At 40.5% G+C, this 25,950-nt stretch overlaps 2 protein-coding genes across 8 annotated transcripts in view; one reads left to right on the top strand and one right to left on the bottom strand.

Annotated features, from left to right (window-relative positions):
* On the top strand, positions 1 to 11,782 carry LOC110532385. 2 transcript variants are annotated; one of them, XM_021616249.2, is made up of 9 exons: positions 1 to 181; positions 1,720 to 1,816; positions 2,123 to 2,294; positions 2,505 to 2,653; positions 2,928 to 3,104; positions 5,224 to 5,340; positions 5,558 to 5,644; positions 5,749 to 5,896; positions 11,137 to 11,782. In XM_021616249.2, exons 1-9 carry the CDS (start codon positions 168 to 170, stop codon positions 11,157 to 11,159), a joined length of 984 nt encoding a protein of 327 aa, XP_021471924.1. In that variant the 5' UTR covers positions 1 to 167; the 3' UTR covers positions 11,160 to 11,782. The 2 variants fall into 2 exon arrangements, with proteins under 2 accessions (XP_021471924.1, XP_021471925.1); XM_021616250.2 differs by lacking the exon at positions 2,928 to 3,104.
* A 2,307-nt stretch (positions 11,783 to 14,089) lies between these two features.
* The window catches only part of LOC110532386 (NAD kinase), a 39,444-nt gene continuing 27,583 nt past the window's right edge, over positions 14,090 to 25,950 (bottom strand). For 3 of the 6 annotated variants that reach the window (XM_021616252.2, XM_021616251.2, XM_021616256.2), the window contains 9 exons: positions 23,768 to 23,897; positions 21,564 to 21,669; positions 20,956 to 21,041; positions 20,705 to 20,807; positions 20,426 to 20,562; positions 19,763 to 19,862; positions 17,667 to 17,824; positions 16,809 to 16,891; positions 14,090 to 16,383 (listed from right to left, as the gene is read on the bottom strand). In XM_021616252.2, the coding sequence (XP_021471927.2) occupies positions 16,236 to 16,383; positions 16,809 to 16,891; positions 17,667 to 17,824; positions 19,763 to 19,862; positions 20,426 to 20,562; positions 20,705 to 20,807; positions 20,956 to 21,041; positions 21,564 to 21,669; positions 23,768 to 23,897 (1,051 nt within the window). In that variant the 3' untranslated portion in view covers positions 14,090 to 16,235. Of the gene's footprint in view, positions 16,384 to 16,687; positions 16,892 to 17,666; positions 17,825 to 19,762; positions 19,863 to 20,425; positions 20,563 to 20,704; positions 20,808 to 20,955; positions 21,042 to 21,563; positions 21,670 to 23,767; positions 23,898 to 25,950 lie in introns of all 6 variants that reach the window. The other 3 variants (XR_005053292.1, XM_036988331.1, XR_005053293.1) reach the window with 3 other exon arrangements.

Raw genomic sequence — 25,950 nt, forward strand, 5'->3', positions numbered from 1 at the left:
ATATACACTTGTAAGCGGAACTGTGGCGTTATGGTTTGCACACCGCCATTAAAACTCAAAAAAATATGTGGCGTGAATACGTTTGAATTTAGCAGCCAATGTGGGCCTGCTTGCTGAGATGTAGAAACATCAAGAACACGATTATCTAGTTACTATTTCACTTAAAAATGGAAGAGATACGGTGAGTTTATGAGCGCGACTTATTAACATAATTACAATCATCGATGTAGTGTTAGTTTAGTGACAGGATGTGATTTGAGTTCCGTTTCCAACATTCTTTCGTTTGGTGTGTCCATTGCCAGAAGATACCGACCCTACCGTTACGCTTGTTTACACTGAGCTGAACTGGGGTCGGAACTCCGTCATGGTTACATTAATGCCATGTCAGAAACTTGGGCATTTCTGATTTGCTAACCTAGGGGGTTAGAGTCAGATCCTGAGTTTCCCACTTATGAAGTATCAGAATCAACCAGGTCGTAGTTGCAAATGAGAACTTGTTCTCAACTAGCCTACCTGGTTAAATAAAGGTGAAAAAAATGGGAAGGTCTAGACACAAACAACTTCAGTTAATTTTAATTGGAGGTCTCAAGTTTCAGACATGACTTGATTGCGGCATAAGACACTTGGAGCAGGTGCAATATATAGGTCAGAATATGTACCTCACTGCAGGGATGGGATATGCCACTGTACTCCAAATTTTACCTCTATCCACACAGCTCCATTGAGAAGATTGAAATACTGCTAGTTTTCCTGGGAAACTGACCTTTTCGTCCTCATGCTAGCTAGCAGTAGCCACAGCAGCCATAATGGAATGGCATGTTGCATTGAACAACAAAGGTGCTGATACTGCCATTCCAAAATGGCTGCGGTGGCTCTTTTAATCCGACTTCGATACCGAAGTGACTTTTTCGTAACAGGTTAGGAAAAGGGTTAGGGTTAGAGAAAATGCTCTTCTAACCTGCTATGAAAATCACTTTGTATTGAAGTGGCGTGAAACATGTGTCCTGACAAAAGGGCAGTTTTCTGGGAAAACTAGCAGTATTTCAATCTACTCTATGTATCAGTGTGGATAAAGGTACAATTTGGAGTACCGTGGCATATCCCATCACTACATTTAGGTATGTTTTCCAAACCATATCTCGTAAACCCTATGCCATGGCTGTCTGTCACCAGATCTCAACCCAATTGAACACATTCTGAAGCGGTACTTGAAACAGCATTTTCCACCACAATCAAAAAAACACAAAATTGAATTTCTCATGGAATAATGGTGTCGCATCGTTCCAATAGAGGTCCAGACACTTGAAGGGTGGCAGGTAGCCTAGTGGTTAGAACGTTGGGGGAGTAACCGAAAGGTTGCTGGATCGAATCCCCGAGCTGACAAGGTACAAATCTGTCGTTCTGCCCCAGAACAAGGCAGTTAACCCACTGTTCCCCGGTAGGCCGTTATTGTAAAGAAGAATTAGTTCTTAACTGACTTGACTAGTTAAATACATTTTAAAAATAGAAAATATAATCTATGCCAAGGTGTATTGAAGCTGTTCTGGCTTGTGATGACCCAACACCCTATTAAGACACTTTTATGTTGGTTTACTTTATTTTGGCAGTTACATATATCTCATCATGGATCTATGAATATGACAAATTATTATGCGTATATCAGCCATTCAATATACATTTGAACCTAGTAATTAATATCCACATATATTTCTATTTCAGTCCACTGTTGAGCAATCAGCCTTGGGAGGGCTCAGATCTCCCATCCCCAAACCTGAGACCAAGGCACCAGGAACTGATCCCAACGCCATGTGGCCCGGTCAGAAAAAAATCCCAATTGTTCTCCTTATACACAGAGTAGACATTGTCACATTTATCTGTTCTAGCTGTTGCTTGAATTGGGAACCAGAGTCCTATTCCGTTCAACATTCTTCCTGCACTGTTGTGTCACTCAACTCTGTAAACATGTTTCTCTTATCACATGAATAAGAATGTAGGCTACATGTTCACAGCATAAGAAGAATGTTCCTTTGTCTTACTCAGAAATTTGCACCCATTTTGATTGAATAGGGCCCTAGGTGTCTGTGTGTAAAGAAAGTTTATATGCTTGGCTTTCTCCCCACAGATAAAGCCTTGGTCAGAGCTGTCATGCTTGGTGAAGCTTTACTTCTGCTTCACCATCGCCTCTCTACTGGCACTATTGGCCCTCACACTGACAAACATCTACAGGCAAAGCATGGCAACGTACAGCTATGAGGACGACTTCACTGTATCTCTCATCCAACTGGTTGGAATTTGTAAGTGGCATGTCTTACATTAGTGGCAATAGCAACAGAGTGCCAACTCCTTACTGTATCCAGACATGAACACATTACGAAATATTCAGAGAAAATAAATTTAATCCCCAATTCTGATCACCCCATGTCAGCATTCTTCTATGGTTAAATCCTGATTATGCCACCTACACCAATACTGTATCACACACAGTCTTCTTTATGTTTCTCCAGTGTTCTGCATATACTACATCACCAGGGGAATCCTGCAGGAGAACAGGCAGGAGTTGATAGTGTTTGTCCTCAGTGTGTTGGTGGTCATGATGCGCTCTGTGGTCAACTTCATGGTGCTCCCTCTCCAGGATAGAAAGGACCTGCTTCTGGTACGCTGCATGTGGACCGACAAAATTAAACCAACTCCTATGTCTAATCCAGGGTCATGTTCAGTACGGTATACCGTAGCAAAGTGTTTCGCAACAGAAAACAACAATCTGTGTTCTCATTGGACAAGTTCAGGTACTACCTCCCCGTTTAAAAACATATTCTCCCTACGGAACACGGCTCAATTGTGACCAGACGTGATTGTGCATGTGCTTATGTCACAGGTGCTGTTTGAATAGCTGAGGTAGTGAATCAGTGTGTGTGCTTGTGTGGTAGGTGCGGTTTGTGTGCATCCTGTGTGTGGGCGTGGTCCATGTCCTGTGCGCCACTCTGCTCATCCAAAGGCCCAACATGATGGCCTTCCGGGTGGGCGGAGCTCTGGAGAGCTTCCAGGAGCAGTACTTCCTGATCAACCTGTGCTTCTCCATGGTCACCTTTGACCTACAGGCCCAGGTACCGCCACATTCCACATGTGTCATAATACATTTCTGACACACAACAACCATTTTCTTCCGACAGATGGCGTCATTCTAACACGTTGTGTTGCCTTGACATTGAGCATCTTTGGTGCAGATATGTATGATTGCCTTCAGGGTATTTTTTTGTATTTATAAGGATCCCTATTATTCCTGGGGTCCAAACAAATGAAGGCTAAAATATAACAGTACATATAACATAATTATACCAATACATATCCACAATGCATTTCTAATATCACCGTACAAGCATGTGTGTAGAGTGAGTGTGTGTGTCTTGTCACAGTCCAAGGTGTAGTTTTATGGTTTTTAAACCTGATTTTACTGCTTGCATGTTACTTGATGTGGAATATAGTTCCATTTAGTCATGGCTCTGTGTAGTACTGTGCATTTCCCAGATTCTGTTCTGGACTTGGGGACTGTGAAGAGACCTCTAGTGGCATGTCTTGTGGGGTATGCATGGGTGTCTGAGCTGTGTGCTAGTAGTTTAAACAGACAGCTCGCTGCTTTCAACATGAAAATACCTCTCACAAAGACAAGTAGTGATGCAGTCACTCTCCTCTACTTCGGGCGATGAGAGATTAACATGCATGTCATTGATGTTAGCTCTCTGTACATTTAAGGGCCGGCCATGCTGCTTTGTGCTGGGCCAACTGTAATTTGCCTTTGTCCCTCTTTGTGGTGCTTGACGATATGACTGGGCAGTAGTCCAGGTGCAACAACTCAAGCCTGTAAGACTTGTTTTGTTGATAGCAATTTCAAGAAAGCAGAGCAGTTCTTTCTCCCTATCTTAGCTACCATTACATCAGTATGTTTTGACCATGACAGTTTACAATCCAGGGTAACACCAAGCAGTTTAGTCTGCTCAACTTGCTCAATTTCCACATTCTTGATTATGCAATTTGGTTTAGGATTTAGTGAATGATTTGTCCCAGATATATTGCTTTTAATTTTAGAAATATTTAGGACTAGCTTATTACTTGTCACCCATTCTACAACCGACTGCAGGTCTTTGTTATGTGATGCAGTGATTTTACTTGCTGTGGTAGCTGACGTGCATAACGTTGAGTCATCAGCATACATAGACACACAGGCTTTACTCAGTGCCAGGTCAGTAGGAAAGATTGAAAAAAGTAAAGGGCCTAAACAGCTACCCTGGAGAATGCCCGACTCTACATTGATTGTTGGAGAGGTTTCCATTAAAAAACACCCTCTGTTTTCTGTTAGACAGAACTCTCGATCACAATATAGCAGGGGATGTAAAGTCATAACAAAAAAGTTTTTCCAACAGCAGATTATGATCGATAATGTCAAAAGCTGCACTGAAGTCTAACAAAACAGATCCAACAATCTTTTCAATTTCTTTCAGCCAATCATCAGTCATTTGTGTAAATGCTGTACATGTTGAGTGCCCTTCCCTATAAGCATACTGAAAATCAGTTGTTAATTAGTTTACTGTGAAATAGCATTGTATCTGGTCAAACCATTTTTTCCAAAAGTTTACTAAGGGATCGCAACCGGTTGATTGGTCAGCTGTTTGAGCCAGTAAAGGGTGCCTTGCTGTTCTTGGGTAGCGGAATTACTTTTGCTTCCGTCCAGGTCTGAGGGCTCACACTTTCCTGTAGGCTTAGATTGAAGAGGTGGCAATATAGTCCGCTATCATCCTCCATCATTTTCCATCCAAGTTGTCAGACCCAATAGCTTGTCATTGTTGATAGACAAGTTTTTTTCTCCTCGCCCTCACTAACTTTACGGAATTCAAAATTATAATGCTTGTCTTTCATAATTTGGTCAGTTATGCATTGATGTGTTGGTTCAGAATTTGTTGTTTGCAAGTCATGCCTACGTTTGCTAATCTTACAAATGAAAAAAATAATTAAAGTAGTTGACAATATCAGTGGGTTTTGTTATGAATGAGCCATTTGATTCAGTGAATGATGCAGCAGAGTATGCCGTTTTGTCCGAAATTTAATTTAAGGTGCTCTAAAGGTGGTCCTTTTTATCAGGGCCATTCATACATCAGGGTCTTTGGGATGGAGCTGTACTAGATTTATAGTTGGAATAATCTGTGGCTGGTTTTTCTGTTTCTTTGTCAGCTGTGCCTTTGCATACTGATTATGACGTCAGGTACAACTATGTCCTTCACGAACAGCATCATCCTGGGCTTTGGAGTGGTCTGGGCCTGCCTTACCGCAGCCATGGGGGCTATCGCAGTGAGTAACAAGTATCAAGAGAATAAAATATGTAATTTAATAATTAGTGTGCACTGCACAAGTGCATAAACAGTAGAACATAAATCACAATGAAATACTACACCCATAAAGTATGTGAACTCAATTGAATGAAGGATGGTGGAAATAATTTTTAGATTGTAAGCACCTATGAAGTGCATACATCATGTAAAACCGGTTTATCTGTCCTTTGTTCCAGGTTTTAAAAGAAACCAAGCCGCTGGTTTGGGTCTTTGTTCTTCTTAATGTGCCGGAGGTGGCCTACTTCGTGTACCTGATGTACAGGGTGAGCTGTGAAAGCCAGTGGTTGAACTGATCTCAAATCAGATCTTTAGGGAAAGTATGGTGAATGGTTGCTCTGAGATGGACTTCGTGGTCTTCTGATTTCAGATCAGTGTACACTGGGGGCAGGATAAGACGTATACACTGGAGGCCGCTGCTGTGACTGGAGCGGGGATCTCAGTGCTGATCAAAGGCGTGCTTTTCTGGTCTCTCTTCCGATTGGCGCGCAGCTTCGGCCAGGGCCTGAGGGAGAGGAGTGAGTAGATTACTGCCTGTATTTTTTCCTTCACCTGTTCCACTGTATGTTTACCAGGAGTCAATATACTCAGGCTAGACTAGAACAAGGCTCATAGACGACACAAACATTCCCCCAAAAAATGTACACATTGAAGGAGCATTTGTATTAACACATTTTTGTTATGGGCACAGTAAAACAGTCTTTCCAAGAACTTCTGACTGAAATCATGAAACAGACCTTCAACTACAGTTGAAGTCGGAAGTTTACATACACCTTTGCCAAATACATTTAAACTCAGTTTTTCACAATTCCTAACATTTAATCCTAGTAAAAAATCCCTGTTTTAGGTCAGTTAGGATCACCATTTTATTTTAAGAATGTGAAATGTCAGAATAATAGTAGAGAATGATTTCTTTCATCACATTCTCACCCCACCACACTGGCAACACTTTAAGGGGCGTTGCACTAATAATTGGGCTGACTAGGGAAACATTCCCGCTGTTCTGTTCTTAGTGCCAGTCTGCATGTTCAAACTAAAACATTGTAACTAATAATGGCATCTTTATGCTTTCATTAATAAAATGATAAAAATACACTTTCAAAATGCCGATGTTTATTTAGTTATGGATCCATAACGAATTACTATGGGAATAAATATCAGAAATATCCTCCAATCCTCTATATGTAATTATTGGCAGAGAGTCACGTCATACTGTAGGCGACATGAGTCTCCACTAGTGTTGAGTAATGTGCTGTTAAAAGTTGTGTACGTCTTATTTAAAGAGTGTAATGAAGTTAGAAGCAAAAGGATTTGAAGCAATAGCCTACAACTATTTTAGCACAGTTTTGCGCTGCTCTGAGACAAGCATGGGGACTGGTCTTAATAAATCAATGAGACTTTTATTTTCACTGAATCTCCGTTTGGGTATTGGTTAGACTATAATTAGAAAATGAGGGTGTAGAAATGTTATGCTATTAGTGTAACCTTTATTTGAACTAGGCAAGTCAGTTAAGAACACATTCTTATTTACAAGGACAGCCTACTCCTTCCTCCCCAAAGGGGAATTGAACCCTGGTCTCCCACGGACACTGGATTTTAGCTAAATAGCCCAGTACTGTACTCCCGACCGTCACGTTGTACAGCGCCATATTTTCCGTTCCATTCCAACGGAAATCAAGGGTTTTTCGTTTTCCTTGGAACAGAAACTCCATAATATTAATCAAATTAATCCCAAACTCTAGTAGTAATTGGAACGGTAGAGACAAATTATGTGACATTGTGGTTACAAGATGCTGTGTTTTATTTACAGTAGTGATGGACAGCTGGTGGCATTTTGAAAACAGGTTTTCAAACACTTGTAGCCTGATTAGCAGGACAATAGACTCTTTTTGCCCAGCTACTGTAGGTGTGAACATCCCAGTACATGCAATGTATTCGATGCTTATGTACTCTGATTGCTACATTTAACTCAAAACAGTACAGTATTTTGTCATCAACATCTTGATGCTTTCATTAATAAAATAATAATTACTCTTTCAAAATTGGTATGTTTATTTAATTATGGATCCATAACGAATTACTATGGGAATAAATATCTTTGAATTACAGAAATATTGGAACAAAGTTGTCTAATGAAGGTAAACATTGTTGCTTACTGGAAAATACTCTTTCAAACACACGGTCACGTTGTACAGCGCCATTATGGCTATTAGCAGGGCTATATTTTGCCCTTTATGGGTGGCGCACAATTGTCCCAGTGTTTCTTTTCCTCTAAAAACATAAATGTTTTAGCCTTAACAAATATTACTTTGGACTTTATTCAGATTTATAATCACTCTCTTTTGTTTTTTTGAAAACGTAATAACCTCATATCATTATATATTATCAAGTTGATGACACAGTCATATAGCCGGCACCTACATAAAGCTGAGTGACTCACTCAATCATGGCTTTGGATAAAAATAAATAAGTACCGACATTCTTTCTGATAGTCTTTTAATAAAGAAATGTTTTGATTACCTTACCTGGACACCATGTACAATATTATAAAAGCCCATTATGGGGCTATTAGCAGGACAATATACTTTTACCAACACCTCTCTGTATTTTGATACTTTGTGGATGGGGGCTCCCGCAGTGTAAAATGCATTGCTACAGATGCAGGTTCGATACCCGTGCCGGCCGCCACCGGGAGACATCGGCCATCGGCTTTTGGTTTTAATTTAGAATCCTCCAATCCTCTATATGTGACTCTCCGCAAATAATTGCGTCATATTTTTCGATATACTGTAGGTGACATGAGTCTCACTAGTGTTGAGTAATGTGCTGTTAAAAGTGGTGTAGGTCTTATTTATTTAAAGAGCATATTGAAGTTAGAAGCAATAGGATTTGAAGCAAAAGCCTACAACTATTTTAGCACCATTTCACGCTGCTCTGAGACAAGCATGGGGACTGGTCTTGATAAATCAGAGATTTTTATTTTCTTAATCTCCTTTTGGGTATTGTTAGACTAGAATTAGAAAATTAGGGTGTAGAAATGTTATGCTCTTAGTGTAACCTTTTTATTTAACTAGGCAAGTTAGTTAAGAACAAATTCTTATTCATAAGGACCGCCTACTCCTTCCTCCCCATCGGGGAATTGGACCCCGGTCTCCCGCGTGCCCTGCCCGCACGACACGGGATTCTTTAGCTAAATAGCCCAGGACTATACTCCTGTGACATTGTACAGCGCCATATTTTCCGTTCCATCCTAACAGAAACCCAGAGGGATTTTTGTTTTTCTTGGAATAGAAACACCATAATATTAAGCAAGTACCAGTCAAAAGTTTGAACACACCTACTCATTCAAGAGTTTTTTTATTTTTACTATTTTCTACATTGTGGAATAATAGTGAAGGCATCACAACTATGAAATAACACATGGAATCAGTTAAGAACAAATTCTTATTTACAAGGACAGCCTACTCCTTCCTCCCCGATCTCCCACGTGCCCGCATTCCCTAGTACAGCCATTATTGAAGTCTATCAAATGCTTCTCAGAGATAGCACTAGCACTAACTAGCATTAATGGTAACAGTGGTTCACACTTAAATAATGTGCCATAGAATATTGCAACTTTTAAAGGAGGAACCACTGTAAAGCCAATTTATGCTTGCTCCAGTGATGCGATCCGGAGGCTCTGTACAGAGGGCGTGATGCAACTGCAAAGCCCCCGTAGCCTTGCAGAGGCCAAATCGAGCTCACGGAGTACCGTACGCTTCCCAAATGTTTTAACAATGCAGAGGATAGCTCCGTATAGCTCCGCATTGACATGATTGGTTGTCTGTAGATGGGGGCGGGAGGTCCTGAATAAAACAAACTTCCTTGACAACTTCCTTCACAACAGCTCTGCGAAGCATGAATGCAGATGCTGTATCACCGTAAATGCTGTACAGCCAATGCAGATGTCAGATTGACCATGCAGTGTTAATGAACAAAATAACTATGGGGTTTATGTGCATGGCACAGCCATATGGGCTACCCAGACCAGTAACATAATTAAACTCAAATATGCCATTCTATTATTTCAAAAATAAATTTTATTAGTCTTATGTTTCTTAGGAGATGCCTAAAATAAATACATGGGACTGTGTGAATTAGGTTCTAAAAAACATTGCCAGATACAGTGGGTCAAAAAAGTATTTAGTCAGCCACCAATTGTGCAAGTTCTCCCACTTAAAAAGATGAGGCCTGTAATTTTCATCATAGGTACACTTCAACTATGACAGACAAAATGAGGGGAAAAAAATCCAGATAATCACATTGTAGGATTTTTTATGAATTTATTTGCAAATTATGGTGGAAAATAAGTATGTGGTCAATAACAAAAGTTTCTCAATACTTTGTTGGCAATGACAGAGGTCAAACGTTTTCTGTAAGTCTTCACAAGGTTCACACACTGTTGCTGCTATTTTGGCCCATTCCTCCATGCAGATCTCCTCTAGAGCAGTGATGCTTTGGGGCTGTTGCTGGGCAACACGGACTTTCAACTCCCTCCAAAGATTTTCTATGGGGTTGAGATCTGGAGACTGGCTAGGCCACTCCAGGACCTTGAAATGCTTCTTACGAAGCCACTCCTTCGTTGCCCGGGCGGTGTGTTTGGGATCATTGTTATGCTGAAAGACCCAGCCATGTTTCATCTTCAATGCCCTTGCTGATGGAAGGAGGTTTTCACTCAAAATCTCACGATACTTGGCCCCATTCTTTCCTTTACCAGTCGTCCTGGTCCCTTTGCAGAAAAACAGCCCCAAAGCATGATGTTTCCACCCCCATGCTTCACAGTAGGTATGGTGTTCTTTGTCCTCCAAACACAACGAGTTGAGTTTTTACCAAAAAGTTCTACTTTGGTTTCATCTGACCATATGACAATCTCCCAATCATCTTCTGGATCATCCAAATGCTCTCTAGCAAACTTCAGACGGGCCTGGACATGTACTGGCTTAAGCAGGGGGACACGTCTGGCACTGCAGGATTTGAGTCCCTGGCAGCGTAGTGTGTTACTGATGGTAGGCTTTGTTACGTTGGTCCCAGCTCTCTGTAGGTCATTCACTAGGTCCCCCCGTGTGGTTCTGGGATTTTTGCTCACCGTTCTTGTGATCATATTGACCCCACGGGGTGAGATCTTGCGTGGAGCCCCAGATCAAGGGAGATTATCAGTGGTCTTGTATGTCTTCCATTTCCTAATAATTGCTCCCCACAGTTGATTTCTTCAAACCAAGCTGCTTACCTAATGCAGATTCAGTCTTCCAAGCCTGGTGCAGGTCTACAATTCTGTTTCTGGTGTCCTTTGACAGCTCTTTGGTATTGGCCATAGTGAAGTATGGAGTGTGACTGTTTGAGGTTGTGGACAGGTGTCTTTTATACTGATAACAAGTTCAAACAGGTGCCATTAATACAGGTAATGAGTGGAGGACAGAAGAGCCTCTTAAAGAAGAAGTTACAGGTCTGTGAGAGACAGAGTTCTTGCTTGTTTGTAGGTGACTAAATACTTATTTTCCACCATAATTTGCAAATACATTCATTAAAAATCCTACAATGTGATTTTCTAGATTCTTTTTCACAATTTGTCTGTCATAGTGGGAGAACTTGCACAATTGGTGGCTGACTAAATACTTTTTTGCCCCACTGTACATTTCTTTACAAGGCAACATACCGTAAATCTGTCTGTAAAGAGTATAAGACGAACTAACCCGAGTACTTTGTCTCTCTCGCTCTCCAGTGTTTTCATCGGACAAGCAGTAAAGTGCCGTCATGAGAAGGAAGTGGCTACGGTTACACAGGATGGATAAGCAACAATTTCTACATTTTGTAACAACTCTCTGGCTCTGACCAATGTTTGAAGTTAGGAACTAGAGGGAAATGCACTCAAATGGGCATTGGACCGGTCTGTTTTTACTGAAGATGATTTCACTGCAAGTGCCTTCGGAAAGTATTTAGACCCCTTTACTTTCCCACATTTTGTTACAGCCTTATTCTAAAATGGGTGAAATAAAAAAATAAAAATCCTCAGCAATCTACACACAATACCCCATAATGACAAAGTGTAAACAGGTTTTTAGAAATGTTTGCTCATTTATAAAAAATAAACATCTTATTTACATAAATATTCAGACCCTTTTCTATAAGACTCGAAATTTAGTTCAGATGCGTCCTGTTTCCATTGATCAACCTTGATGTTTTGACAACTAGATTGGAGTCCACATGTGGTAAATTTGGATATGGAAAGGCACATGCCTGTCTAGATAAGGTCCCACAGTTGACAGAGCAAAAACCAAGCCATGAGGTCGAAAAAATTGTCTGTACAGCTCCGAGACAGGACTGTGTTGAGACACAGATCTGGGGAAGGGTACCAAAAAATGTCTGCAGCCTTGAAGGTCCCCAAGAACACACTGGCCGTCATTCTTAAATGGTAGAAGTTGGCTGACCGTCCAAAATGAGCAATCGGGGAGAAGGGCCTTGGTCAGGGAGGTGACCAAGAACCCGATGGTCACTCTGACAGAGCTCTAGAGTTCCTCTGTGGAAATGGGAGAACTTTCCAGAAGGACAACCATCTCTGCAGCACTCTTCCAATCAGGCCTTTATGGTAGAGGTGCCAGACAGAAGCCATTCCTCAGAAAAAGGCACATGACAGCCTGCTTGGAGTTTGCTAAAAGGCGCACAAAAACTCTCAGATCATGAAAAACAAGATTCTGGTCTGATGAAATGAAGATTTAACTCTTTGACCTGAATGCCAAGCGTCACTTCTGGAAGAAACCTGACACCATCCCGACAGTGAAGCATGGTGGTGGCAGAATCATGCTGTGGGGATGTTTTTCAGTGGCAGGGAGTGGGAGACTAGTCAGGATCAAGGCAAAGATGAACGGAGCAAAGTACAGAGAGATCCTTGATGAAAACCTGCTCCAGAGCACTCAGTACCTCAGAATGGGGTGACGGTTCACCTTCCAACAGGACAACAACCCTAAGCACACAGCCAGGACAATGCAGGAGTGGCTTCGGGACAACTCTCAATGTCCTTGAATGGCCCAGCCAGAGCCCTGACTTGAACGACGCTCCCCATCCAACCTGACAGAGCTTGAGGATCTGCAGAGAAGAATGGGAGAAACTCCCCAAATACAAGTGTGCCAAGAAGACTCGAGGCTGTAATTGCTGCCAAAGGTGGTTCAACAACATACTGAATAAAGAGTCTGAATACTTATGTAAATGTTACATTTCCATAAATAAAATAAAACACAATTTGACCTTTATCATTATAGGGTATTGTGTGTAGATGGAGGAGGGGGGGGGGACATTTAGTCAAGTTTAGAACAGGGCTGTAATGTAACAAAATGTGGAAAAAGTCAAGGGGTCTGCATACTCTCCGAAGGCACTATAAGTTACAAAACACTGTAAACTAATTATTTTATAATAGCTGATGAGCACCACTGATTAATTTGTGAGTCTGAAAGGATTACTTTTATTACATTTTACCTACTTCTAGAGGATTCATCTCAGTATGTTGGATAATGCTTACCCTTTAATGTGCCTACAACACGTACAGTGAGATGTTAAGTTCTTTGGAGTCTGGAGAACCAGTTTACAAGGCCAAATGCACAATGTAACTTCTGAAACAGCTACTGTATGTAAATCAATGCAGATATTCTGTACAACAATTATCTTTTTAGGGTCACTTTGCTTTTACCATAATTATGAACGGATTATCACTTTTACCTTATTATTTAAAGTGTGCTTGTTGTAAAATAAACCAAAGACAATGTTCAGTGGCATTCAAATACATCCATTGGAAATTGTGCCCTGTCTATGAAATGGTTTATTTGAGAGGTTTTATACTGCTAACTTTAGTTTTCTGTTTTGGTGAACAATATTTATAATTTCATATACAGTAGTATATTGCTATGTATTAACTACTTTTGATATGTCCATTGTCTATGCACTGCCCAAAATATCTTAAGTTTCATTAATCGTTGTTGAAAGACTGAACATCTTTATAGGTTTTCGCTGCACTTTATTGATTGGTTGACAACCCATTATCGTGTTTTTGTAAACTGCAGGTTCTCAATAAAATGATGAAATAAGGGTTGCAGTAAACTCCTTAATTATAATTTAGGAAGAGAAGTGAACTGCTGGGAAAGACCATACTTCCTCAAATATTCAATAAGTAATAAAGCTGTCTTTTTCCTTGTTCTTAGTCACTTACAAAAAGAGGGGTCAAATTAATCTGACCTCAACATGCATGAAAAACAATAACGCAGCATTTGAATATTTCAAGGTATCACCAAACAAAAAAAATGAACACAATTCATTGGCTCATTAATATATTACTATGTATTAACTACTCGACATTTCCATTTTAAATGCACTGTTAGAAATGTAGTAGTCTTTATATTGATTAAAAGTTGCTCACATTGCTGAAAGCCAGTTAACACATGATTATCTATTTGGTAATTGCAGTAAGCTCCTTTGTTGCTTAATAAAAAATTTAAAATTAAGGAAGAGACACCACTGCTGTGAAAGATATTACTTCCTCAAATTGTGGGTTCCATTTTTCTTTGTTCCTGGACACACACATGAAAGGGGTAGAATTCATTGGATGACAAATGCAGCACATTAATGTTTCAACAAGGATCACAAAATAATACCAAACCAATTGAAAATGAACACATACTGACAATAGATTGGCTCTCTTTATTTATTAAAGTGCTCTGGAAAAATATAATTTATTTCAGAAACAATATTTACAAAGTGATAGGCTCTCAGAGTTGGAGAAGTCTACAAAACAAAGTTTAAAGTGAGAATAACTGACATAGAAAGAACAATAGGAATAAGGTCCTTCATCCAAAAGGTCCCACAAAATATATCACATTGGGGGAAGTTTATATGATTGGCATGATTTCAGTGCAACTGGTTTGTAAGGCAAAGTTCACAACTGCCTTTACTTCAGGAGAGAAAACACTGTACTCTCTCTGAAAAATAAAGTATAGTAGCATACAAAGACAAATGGATTTCTTCCAGATGTTTCCAAACTATATCTCCCTAACAACTGAAGGGACTGCCATTAACTTGAAAAGACTCCACTCCAAATTCCATTGAAAGAGGACATTTGTTTTTCTACTTTGAGAAAATAGATATAGTTAAACTGACTTACTGTACTAATCATATACATATCAATATACAAAAACGTACCAGAGATTTATATTTCAGCAATGATAGTGTAAACTGGTTAATAAATATATCAAGCATCATAAATGAGAAAATAAGGAATGATTGATTGACTAGAGTTACCTGGTCCTCTTGCAGGGTGTGGTGCGCTGGTATCCACAGAGCTTAGACCAGTTTTTCCATCAGGGGAAATTTCACTTGCCCATCCAACACACACAATGTACGTAGTAAACTCGTACACTATAATTTGTCCGTCAGATAGAAGAAAAACCCTCACACCATAACATTTGATCAAGTCGGTATTTCAGAGCTTGTCAAGAAGTGGGGTGAGTGTTGCAGTCTCATTTGGTAAGGCAGGCCACTACCTTGTAGAATCTGAATGCCTTCAATCTCTCAGCATACTGCAATAACAGTCAGACACCATAGGTCAGGGGTTGACAACCCTGGTCCTGGAGTGGCACAGCAGGGTTTAGGTCCATCTAGACACTACACCAGAATCTACTCATCACCTCACCAACTGAGCTAATTATTCAATATCATTAATGGGCTAAAGTCCACCTACCTGGCCTCCCATGTCTAAAGAAAAAACAAAACTCAAAAACCTGGGGTGGTAAAAACCCTGTAGACTCACAATCGCTTTGATTGTAAACAATAGAATTACAATGGAATCAACTTATGCATCCCACTTGACTATGAAACGAATAACATAGTAGAGCTATGGCTTTATAGTGAAAGGCTATGAAGACATCGAGTTGTGGTCTCATCTCACCTGGAATGGACTTCAGTTCTTAATGTTCGTGCCATACTCTTTTGACATTACACCCGGTCAGACACCACAGCGTTGTTGTTGTAGACAGAGTAGTTAAGATACGCAACATTAATGTAAGATTAACATTTGTACAAGCCATTTGAGAAGCTTGAATATGAGGAATACTGAAGATATGATTATGTTACACCTGCACTAAGATGTAAATACGATTTAAGAAAATTAAAGTTATGTAAACCTTCATTGATTATGATAATATAATTTAACAGTTTAAGGCACAATCTATACATTGATTTCATTATTGCAGAGTAGAAGCAATTCTGCTATTCCTGAAGTAGTAATAATACATTTTATTTTAGGGATTGTATCAAAAGGTCAATCATTACTATAAAATACATTTTCAACTCCATATCCCCAAGAACATTGGTTCTTGATAAAAGTCCCCACTGACAACAGTCATTATATATGTGTTATATGTTGAGAAGCTTGGGCTTGATCCGTAGCTCAGTATTACTTTGTCTCACAGGTTAACTTTAACCTGGATTGTTTTCAGTCAGACATGAGACAATCTGGTTGTTGGCATAAAAATACCATTTCAACAATCTTTTTAAAAGGGTGTGAAATTCTTAACAGTAAGGGATGATCTAGAACCAAAACAAATTCATCTCTGGAGGATGTTGATTGCAAATTGACCTGATGGAATCCAACTGAAGTCAAAGGGTGCGTTCCAGATATAGGATCGCTATATCATTTTGCTGTGGTATGTTAAACACTTGTCCAGGTATTGTAAAGATCGAATTTGATTTTTGAAGAACTGCGCAGAATCTGTGCATCTGGAATGCACCCAAAATGGTGTACTATGAGAATGGTGTCACGGGGAGTCGAGGTTGTTGGCGTCAGAACACGTCCTCCTTGGAGCTAAGGTAGTTCTGCTTCTTTCTCACATTCCAGTGTAAACATTGTGCCAGGCTCTCGAACCAGTCGTTCACGGGATCCTGGAAACAGATGGAGGGAACGGGGAAGCAGGAAGTGGTGATGGTAATGCTGGAGATGAAGAAAGAAAAAGACAAAAGAGCAAACGTCACAGTCAATCAGGTATGACTGGGAGGCATGCAAGGTATTCGCAACCCCCACCCCCAAACAATGACAAAAGAGACACTTGAAACTGGCTGACTAACTTCCTAAAAGGAGTCCTCTGTTACTGGTATATCAATGGTCTGCCAGCATTTCAGTGACAAGGAAGATAATTATCTCTGGCTGCATGAAGGAAAACCACTACAGAACATCATGTGATGTGCAATTGTTGTCTCGAGTACATGCAACTGGTCAATTCTGTGTATTTAGGCACCTTGCGGGAGTTAGATGAGTTGAGTTCATCAGGCTATCTTCCATGTTTATCAGCTTTTGTTTGGTGGTATTTTGACTAGGGGGGAGGTTGCGATGACTGAGGGGGCCAAAAGGTCACGCACTTGTCTCCATGGCAGATCTCTTGTCTCTTCCTCCCATCGAATGACACCCAGGCTGTATTCCTGGAGTCACGTGACAGCATGATCTGAGCGTGACAGACGGAACAGAAGATAGGAATCCAGATGAACGACCAGTTAAAGACAACAAAAGTCTAGCAGTAAATGTCAGTGTGTATTATAAGCAATGTCACCAGTGACTGAAAGAGTACGCATTGTGGTAGCTGTGTGTCAGACTGGTCATTGTACTGTTCTTTTTTAAAATATATTTTTTTTTAATTTTATCCCTTTTTCTCCCCAATTTCGTAGTATCCAATTGTTGTAGTAGCTACTATCTTGTCTCATCGCTACAACTCCCGTACGGGCTCGGGAGAGACGAAGGTTGAAAGTCATGCGTCCTCCGATACACAACCCAACCAAGCCGCACTGCTTCTTAACACAGCACGCATCCAACCCGGAAGCCAGCCGCACGCACCAATGCGCCGGAGGAAACACCGTGCACCTGGCCACCTTGGTTAGCGCACACTGCGCACAGCCCGCCACAGGAGTCGCTGGTGCGCGATGAGACAAGGACACCCCTACCGACCAAGCCCTCCCTAACCCGGGTGACACTAGGCCAATTGTGCGTCGCCCCACGGACCTCCCGGTCGCGGCCGGTTACGACAGAGCCTGGGCGCGAACCCAGGAACTCTGATGGCACAGCTGGCGCTGCAGTACAGCGCCTTTAACCACTGCGCCAACCGGGAGGCCCTTTGTGTACTGTTCAATAAACATTTTCTGGAGAGGAGAAGTAAATGGATAATGGCAGTATGGTGAATGCATGTGTGTGTATGAATGTGTGTGTGTGTGTGTGTGTGTGTTTACCTTGAGTTCCACCCCAGCAGGCACCACTATGGGTCTGAAGGACAGTGAGTGTGGGCAGATGGGGGTGATCATGATGGCCGGCACGTTGGGGTGAATCATGGAGGCTCCGGCTGCTACCGCGTACGCAGTGCTGCCCGTAGGAGTCGACACGATCACACCTGAGACAACACAAACAGTCTGAGACATCACTACTTTGACCGCTACACCAACACCCAAGCCTAAAAACACCAACAACAAGCTGAAAGAAGTTCCAAAACACAGCAAACCATACCCAAGACAACGGAAATACTTCTGACATTCTGAGAGGCTTTCAGAAAAGGAGTTACTAGGAAGTAGTGAAGGACAGATAGCAATGCAAAGACTAAACTTTGCCATCTCAGCCAAATCTACCAACAAGGCGAGCTGCAACAGTATGCACCACTAATAGAACATCAGTACCATGTTTGTATTTGAACAGATTTCTCCCTCGTGGCTTGTACACAAGCAGTAAGCAGTCGTATAAACATCATAGTATAACGACCAGTTACAGCATCTAAACTAGAGGTCGACCGATTATGATTTTTCAACGCTGATACCGATACTTGGAGGACCAAAAAAAGCAGATGCCGATTAAATCGGCAGATTTTTTATATATAATATAAATATATATGTAATAATTGACAATTACAACAATACTGAATGAACAATGAACACTTATTTTAACTTAACATAACACATAAATAAAATCAATTTAGTCTCAAATAAAAAATGAAACATGTTCAATTTGGTATAAATAATGCAAAAACAGTGTTGGATAAGAAAGTAGAAATGCAATATGTGCCACGTAAAAAAAGCTAACGTTTAAATTCCTTGCTCAGAACATGAGAACATATGAAAGCTGGTGGTTCCTTTGAACATGAGTCTTCAATATTCCCAGTTAAGAAGTTTTAGGTTGTAGTTATTATAGGAATTATAGAACAATTTCCCCCTATACCATTTGTATTTCATATACCTTTGACTATTGGATGTTCTTATAGGCACTTTAGTATTGCCAGCCTAATCTCGGGAGTTGATAGGCTTGAAGTCATAAACAGAGCTGTGCTTCAAGCATGGCTAAGAGCTGCTGTTTGAATTAATGCTTACGAGCATGCTGCTGCCTACCACCGCTCAGTCTGACTTCTCTATCAAATATCAAATCATATTCTTAATTATAATATAATAAACACACAGAAATACGAGCCTTTGGTCAATTAATATGGTCAAATCCGGGAAACTATCATTTCAAAAACAAAACATGTATTCTTTCAGTGAAATACGGAACCGCTACGTATTTTATAGAACGGGTGGCAACCCTAAGTCTAAATATTACTGTTACATTGCACAAGCTTCAATGCTATGTCATAATTATGTACAATTCTGGGAAATTAATTACGGTCTTTGTTAGGAATAAATGGCCTTTCAACAGTTCACAACGAGCCAGGCGGCCCAAACTGCTGCATATACCCTGACTGCAAGAGAAGTGACACAAGTTCCCTAGTTAATATGTCCCACTAACATTCATTTATTTTAACTACATAAGCAGGTTTAAAAAATATATACTTGTGTATTGATTTTAAGAAAGGCATTGATGTTTATGGTTAGGTACATTATTGCAACGATTGTGCTTTTTTCACGAATGCGCTTTTGTTAAATCGTCACCCGTTTGGCGAAGTTGAAGTAGGCTGTGATTCGATGATAAATTAACAGGCACCGCATTGATTATATGCAACACAGAACAAGCTAGTTAACCTAGTAAAACCATCAACCATGTGTTGTTAACTAGTGATTATGTGAAGACTGATAGTTTTTTTTTCAAGATAAGTTTAAAGCTAGCTAGCAACTTACCTTGGCTCCTTGCAGCCACAAGGCTATTTTGATGCTGTACTCGCGTAACAGGTAGTCAACCTGCCACAAAGTCTCCTCCTGGATTGCAATGTAATCGGCCATAATCGGCATCCAAAAGGCTGATTACCGATTGTTATGAAATGTTGAAATCAGCCCTAATTAATTGGCCATGCCGATGGGGTAAAACATGTCCTTTAACCCAGTAGCAGCAGGTTGAGGGGTTTACTACTCACCGTCTCCCTGTACCGTGGTGATGAGGTGTCCGTCTAAGAAGAGGTCCACGTTGGAAAGGTAGGAGAACGGGCCTCTGTCCACCACCACCTCATTCAGCACCTGTTGGACCAGGAAACCCAGAGTCATGTTAACCAGAGATACTCCACTAGCCATGTTGTTAGTTACTTTGGAAATACTTTTTGAACCCAGCCCTATGTTATGACTCGTTAAAGCCCACTCAGCAGCAAGCAGGGACTGTGTGTATGATGACAATGCATAATGAACTACGATCAAAACTCAAACACCCCACATACATCAACCCTATGATAGATGATAGCACCAGGCCAAAATAGAAGCACATGGGGGGCATTGCTATAACTACAGTAAAGCAGTGAAACAAATCCATGTGATAGACTAAGGAGGAAGGAGGAAGTGAAACTAGACCTGAAGGATTGCTATCACCCTACAATCCCCAAAACAGGTTGTACATTTAGACCTTTCTGGTATTTTATCATGCCGCTGGGATCGGAGGTCAGGCCTGTGACAGTGGGAACATTACCAGAATAAAGACAATGAGTCCTTTGACTGAGATGTTCCACGTCATCATGATGCTAGGAACCTATTGTGGTACTAACCATAATACTGGGGTAACATACCAGTCCGGTGTACTGTTTAGCGCTCACCTGGTACTGCATGGCTTTGCGGCTGCCCTCGCTGTCTCCGTTGGTCTTGATGATGCCCTTCTTGTCCACCCGGGCGTTCTTCTCTCGGCTCTCCTTCACCACTCGCAGGCGACTGCGCAGGATGATGGCGGCGTTACCTGCTCAGCAGACACACTAACTTTTGTTTAAGAGTAGCGTGTAAAATGTAAATGTGAACCTAGCAGTTAGAAATGCTATCTGTAGCACAACTTGTAAGGCTTCTGTTGTTGAAATTGGGTAAGGACAAGCCTAAAGATGTACCCTCAATGATTTGGGTGACCTGAGACTGGTACGTGTCAAAGTTGAAAGGCGTGAGGAAGCCCAGAGAACCCAAGTGGAAGGACATAACAGGTGGAACAGTCTTCTGAGAAAACACACATAAGCACATACACACAAGCAAGCTATGAAAACAAGCACAATCAAGATGTATTTTACTACAATTCACAGTATATTCAAAAACTGACAAATGAGTATGTTTACTTTACTTGGAGAAGTGAATAGTAAATATATACCTGGAAGAGTGACGATGCGTAAAGTAAGGTCCCATCTCCACCAAGACAGATGATGAAGTCCACTCGATTGGAAATGTCATCGAGATCTGCGGTGTGCATACAAACACATTAGGTTCATGTCCATAAGAGAAATCTATACTACTTCAAGTGAGAGTTTCATAGACATTCATAGACATTCCTGAAATTGACACAAGTCACTTTTGTTGCTGAGAATTTTCCTGCAAAGCAGAAAATGCAAACTTGTAATGCATTTGAGTTTTAAAAAAGGCTTGATTTTCCCTAACAGAAATGTATTAACCCCTACAAAATAATAAATAAATTATAATCCACATAATAATTCACAGTTCCTGTTGCTGCAGGATTATTTTCCTGCTGTAGCATACTGGCTCAAATTAAGATCCTACATCACTAGCTACCTAGAGTCAATCAGATCAATCTATCATCCTTCAGGATTGTATTCACTAGGCACCAAATGGAAAAAAACGGAAAAAAATGGAGGGACTACTTAAACTTATCCCATAAGATAATGCATTTTCGTTTTTTTGTTGAAAAAAAAGGCTACTTTGTGCACTAATGAATACGACCCAGTCCTCTAATGGTCTCCTCACCTTCTCTGAAGGTGCAGAACCTCTGGATGACGGCCGCAAAGCTCTCATCGGCCTGGATGACTGGGTCCGCCAGAACCTTCCTCTCCACGTAAACAATCATGTTTTTCTGTTAGAACAACGCACAAGTATAAACATCTGCATTAGCAACATGCACATGTAATGCAGTGTTTGTACAGATAGTGAAAAGTCCAATTTTGAGGCTCCCGAGTGGCGCAGCGGTCTAATGCATCACTAAAGACCCTGGTTTGATCCCGGGCTGTATCACAACTGTCTGTGATCGGGAGTCCCATGGGGCGGTGCACAATTGGCCCAGCATCGTCCGGGCTAGGGGAGGGTTTGGCCGGGGTAGGCCGTCATTGTAAATAAGAACTTGTTCTTCACTGACTTGCCTAGTTAAATAAAAGTTAAAAAAATAAATGTTAAAAATTCAAGGACCTTCAAGTGCTTTTTTCAAGCACAAATATTTATTTTCAAGGACAATCAATTTGTAATAGTTCCTATTATGCAATTGTTTCTAGTTGCCACCAGAAGGCAGTATATCACTACAACCTCATGAAAAAAAACACTAACTTACTTACTATTCATCAATACCTTACAAATTCTACTCAAATAATATGTGTTTCACTACTTATTTACTACATACATGAAGACTGATGGTGTTGACTGATGTCCTTATATGAACTGTAGCTAAGTAAAATCGTTCAAATTGTTGCATTTAGTGTTTATATTTTTGTTCAGTGTACATATTATTAAATTGTCTTTATATTTACATTGTCTTTAAATTAGGTCCCACAGGCTGTCCCAACCCATAATGACATGAAAGTGAATTCTGACAGTGTAAAAGGCCCTTAGTTGACTTTAAAATGGTGTATTCTATACCCATTTGAAGATAAACAAGTTCTTAATGTGTTTGATAAGATTAAAGACTCTCTGGGGACCCTATTTAAACATATGTCCCGGACACCAAGTTTGGGAACCACTGTACTACTAGCGTCATCTTTATAGCTAGCTACAGTACCTGGCTAATAGCCAGAGCCCTTGAGCAACCTAGCTAGCTAGACTTCTGACTGAAATATCAGTGACTATTTACCAGTTGCACACTCATTCTCCGAGAGTCAGGGTGGGTTGTGTGGGGTTTGTCTGTTGACACGGCAGGAGTCGAGGGATATTAGAAGAATTGCCACTGTCAGCAGCATCTCTTTGCTACTTGCCGCTGTAGATCTGGGTTGAGGTAGTTCGTTTCACCTCTCGGCCTATGTCGTGGGCGGAGTTTCGCACTGGAAAGAGTGGTGAATGAATGAATGCGCTGCTAAAATGGAAAATTCGGGGGAGCAGGGGAACATAACGAGCATACATAAATAATTCAGGATTCCACTCGTTCGCAGAGTAATGCGTGATTAGAACTCAGATCAAGAAGCCTTCTGAGCGTTGATCAATGCTGGGAATGCAATAAGTGGGTAAACGATAATTAACCAAATAAAAGGGTTGAGTAAACGCAAATTCATAAATAAAAACGTGCGTAAACAGCATTTACTCTCCACTACATCCATAAATTTTTTTTTTTTTTTTTACATTTGCCCAGCATTCTAGCTATTGATGTGACGTTTGGCGGCACCTAATCAGTCAGTTCTGTACCTGCCTGGCTGAGTGGCAGTGTGGATGAAATGAGCGAGCTCGCCAGGCAACCAGAACGCAAAACAGGCGAGGAAATAAAACTTGGTAGTCTACCTGGAAATGAATTTGCAAGACCAATAACATATTTCATAATTTTCTGTTCTCCTCATTTTAATTCGAGTACTTTTCAAGTACCAATATGAGAAAATGTCTGATTTTCAAGTTATTCCAGTATTTGAATATCAGACTGCCAAATTCAAGTACTTTAACCACCTCAAGCACCTTGTGCGAACCCTGTTAATGCCAATACTTTCATATTACCCTATGGAAGACTAATAGGTTGAAAGAATATTCAGACTGTACAGTTTACAAGCAGCTTTACTTTCTTCTAAGGTGTAAGTATACAATTTTTTTAAATTTTATATATTCTCAGTCACTAATATTTCTGTTTTTAGGGACTTAATGGCAGACTTTCTAATGAAACTGAACTACACACACCCATCAAGGCCGCTAAGGTGCAGGTAGCTATAATTTGAGACTAGAGAGCCTCTGCACACTGTGGGTCACTGCAAAAAGTACAAATGTCCTACCTCTGTGAGAAACACACAGAGCTCTTTGAACGGCTGCAGTAGACTGGCATCCTGGATCTTCTTGATGACAAGGACACTTTTGGGAGGCTTGTTCCACGTCAGTCTCTGGCTGGCTGGGTCCTGAATGTGCCTGAGTGGTGAGAAAGAAAGACCACAGGTAATCAATACCTTTAAGGGTAATAATGAATTGTATATTTTAATCACTCATCATTTGATCAAAGGGATTGCAGCAACAAAGAGCTGTTCCGTAATAATAATAAAAAATCAATTTTGATGGAGAACCATTTGTAAACCTACAGCTAAGAACTGTAGTTTTACACGAGTCCTTCTTGACATTTTGAGGTGAATAAACATACTTGTAATTCTCTCATGGTTTCTCACTACTGTAGCCTGTAAACTTTGCAGGTATTGAACATTTCTAGTTTGGGCATGGTGAGCTCTCAGTAGTCTTGTTTTGAGCTCTTGTGGTTTGTTGGCTCAGTGTTTCTTCATACTGTTTGTTTTTACCAGTTTGATAAGATGCAGAGCTGCTTAATACCTATCCTATTAATTGGCTGGGGCTTAGTCTAGTAACACTGGCAGCCTCAGAATTCAGCAGGGTCACGAAGGGACCATACATTTACATAAACACATCACAGTGACCTCACATTCCAACCAAAGTGCAGGAATTAACACCCTGATGAAGGCGACACGTTGAAATGCTTTGGTGTCATAATAATTTTTCTTGTCATCTTTCACTGTTGTATTTGTTTCAAATTTCCATTAGGGCTGTGACAATAGCAGTATCACAATATTTTTTCCATGGCAAAAATGAAAACACGAAGCAGACCGAACTCTTTGGTCCTTAAAAAACCTGCTCTATTTAAAATATTGTGTGCTATAGCTTGGAAAATAAATTAATGTGACACTGGATGTGAACATAATTATGTTTGTTCCCAACATTCCGTCTGTTTTCCCAAAGAAGTTAACTCCGCTCGTGTATTGTTTCCTTGCCACGATACTAACGAGTATCGCGCTACAAGTATCGTCCAGACGTAATCTCCAGTGTCAGGTACATTTGAGAGGTTTGTGGAATAGTGTTAGTTGACGGAGCATACAGATACAGTGGTAGAATGTGCACTTTGTCATCATTCATTAAAAGTAAGGCTACTTGTAATTTTTTACATAATGCATGCGATTAGCTCTAGCAGTCCTTGTCGACTTTGTGAGCTGGTTACACGTGACCTTAACTTCAAACTCAAATGGTCGATTAAAACAAAAACTAATCTATAGGCCTTCATACAAAGTAGCCTAATTGAGGGAAAACCAGAGTTGGGCTGTAGTTTGTAGTCCTTGTACAATATCAAATTGTTCTTTTGAGATACTGTTAAGGATGAGATACTCGTCTGTTGAAACAGAGGTTTGTTTTACATACAAAATGTGTTAAAACAGTAATACAACAGCTTAATCTATTATTGTTTGGCTTCTGGTACCATAAGACTGACACTGTAAGAGAGACATAGTTCCCGTGTGGCTCAGTTGGTAGAGCTTGCCGCTTGCAACGCCAGGGTTGTGGATTCGATTCCCACAGGGACGTAAAACAATTTGTGACTCGTTTCAGGAAACTAGGCGTATGTCGCGGGTCACGACTTCACAGGAGAGCCATTTGAACGTAAACTTTAAAAAAAAATCTAAATGTGTTTTTTGGCAGAAATGCCTTCTGGAACATGTGCATTTTTATGTGCCTTAATAACAAACTTGTATGCCATCTGTAAATATGAATACAATTGTTATATTACGAGCCTAGTTGGTTTAGCCACAGAAAAAGACAGCAACCTTCCAGAGAAAATGAGTGGGCAGGACATGCCGAGAGATGAGTTCGGATTGGTCTGACATGTAGCACGAGTTGGTCTATTTGAGCTGGTCAGTATATGTAGGTAATCCTGTCTGATGCGGCTTTAAAAAAAAATATATATATATATATATATATCGCGTAGTAGAACTGCATAAGTGTTGCTCTCCACTTGGAGGACAGAGTTTTGAAACAGTGGAGTTAGGGTATGATAGCTAAGGAGATGGAGAAAACCCCTCTCTCTGGATTACATCTTCAAACTATGAGCATCCATGAGAGAGGGAGATGCATCCATCCATGTATACATTTTCAGATATTATTTCATTTCATTTCAGGATAGTGTACTGTTAGC

Source organism: Oncorhynchus mykiss, chromosome 9 (genome assembly GCF_013265735.2).
Source record: "Oncorhynchus mykiss isolate Arlee chromosome 9, USDA_OmykA_1.1, whole genome shotgun sequence".
Classification (NCBI taxonomy): domain Eukaryota; kingdom Metazoa; phylum Chordata; class Actinopteri; order Salmoniformes; family Salmonidae; genus Oncorhynchus; species Oncorhynchus mykiss.

Coding starts and splice junctions, on each gene's coding strand:
- LOC110532385 (XM_021616249.2), top strand. Junction 1,817..2,122: donor TCCCAACGCCATGTGGCCCG/GTCAGAAAAAAA, acceptor TTCTCCCCACAG/ATAAAGCCTTGGTCAGAGCT. Junction 2,654..2,927: donor ATAGAAAGGACCTGCTTCTG/GTACGCTGCATG, acceptor CTTGTGTGGTAG/GTGCGGTTTGTGTGCATCCT.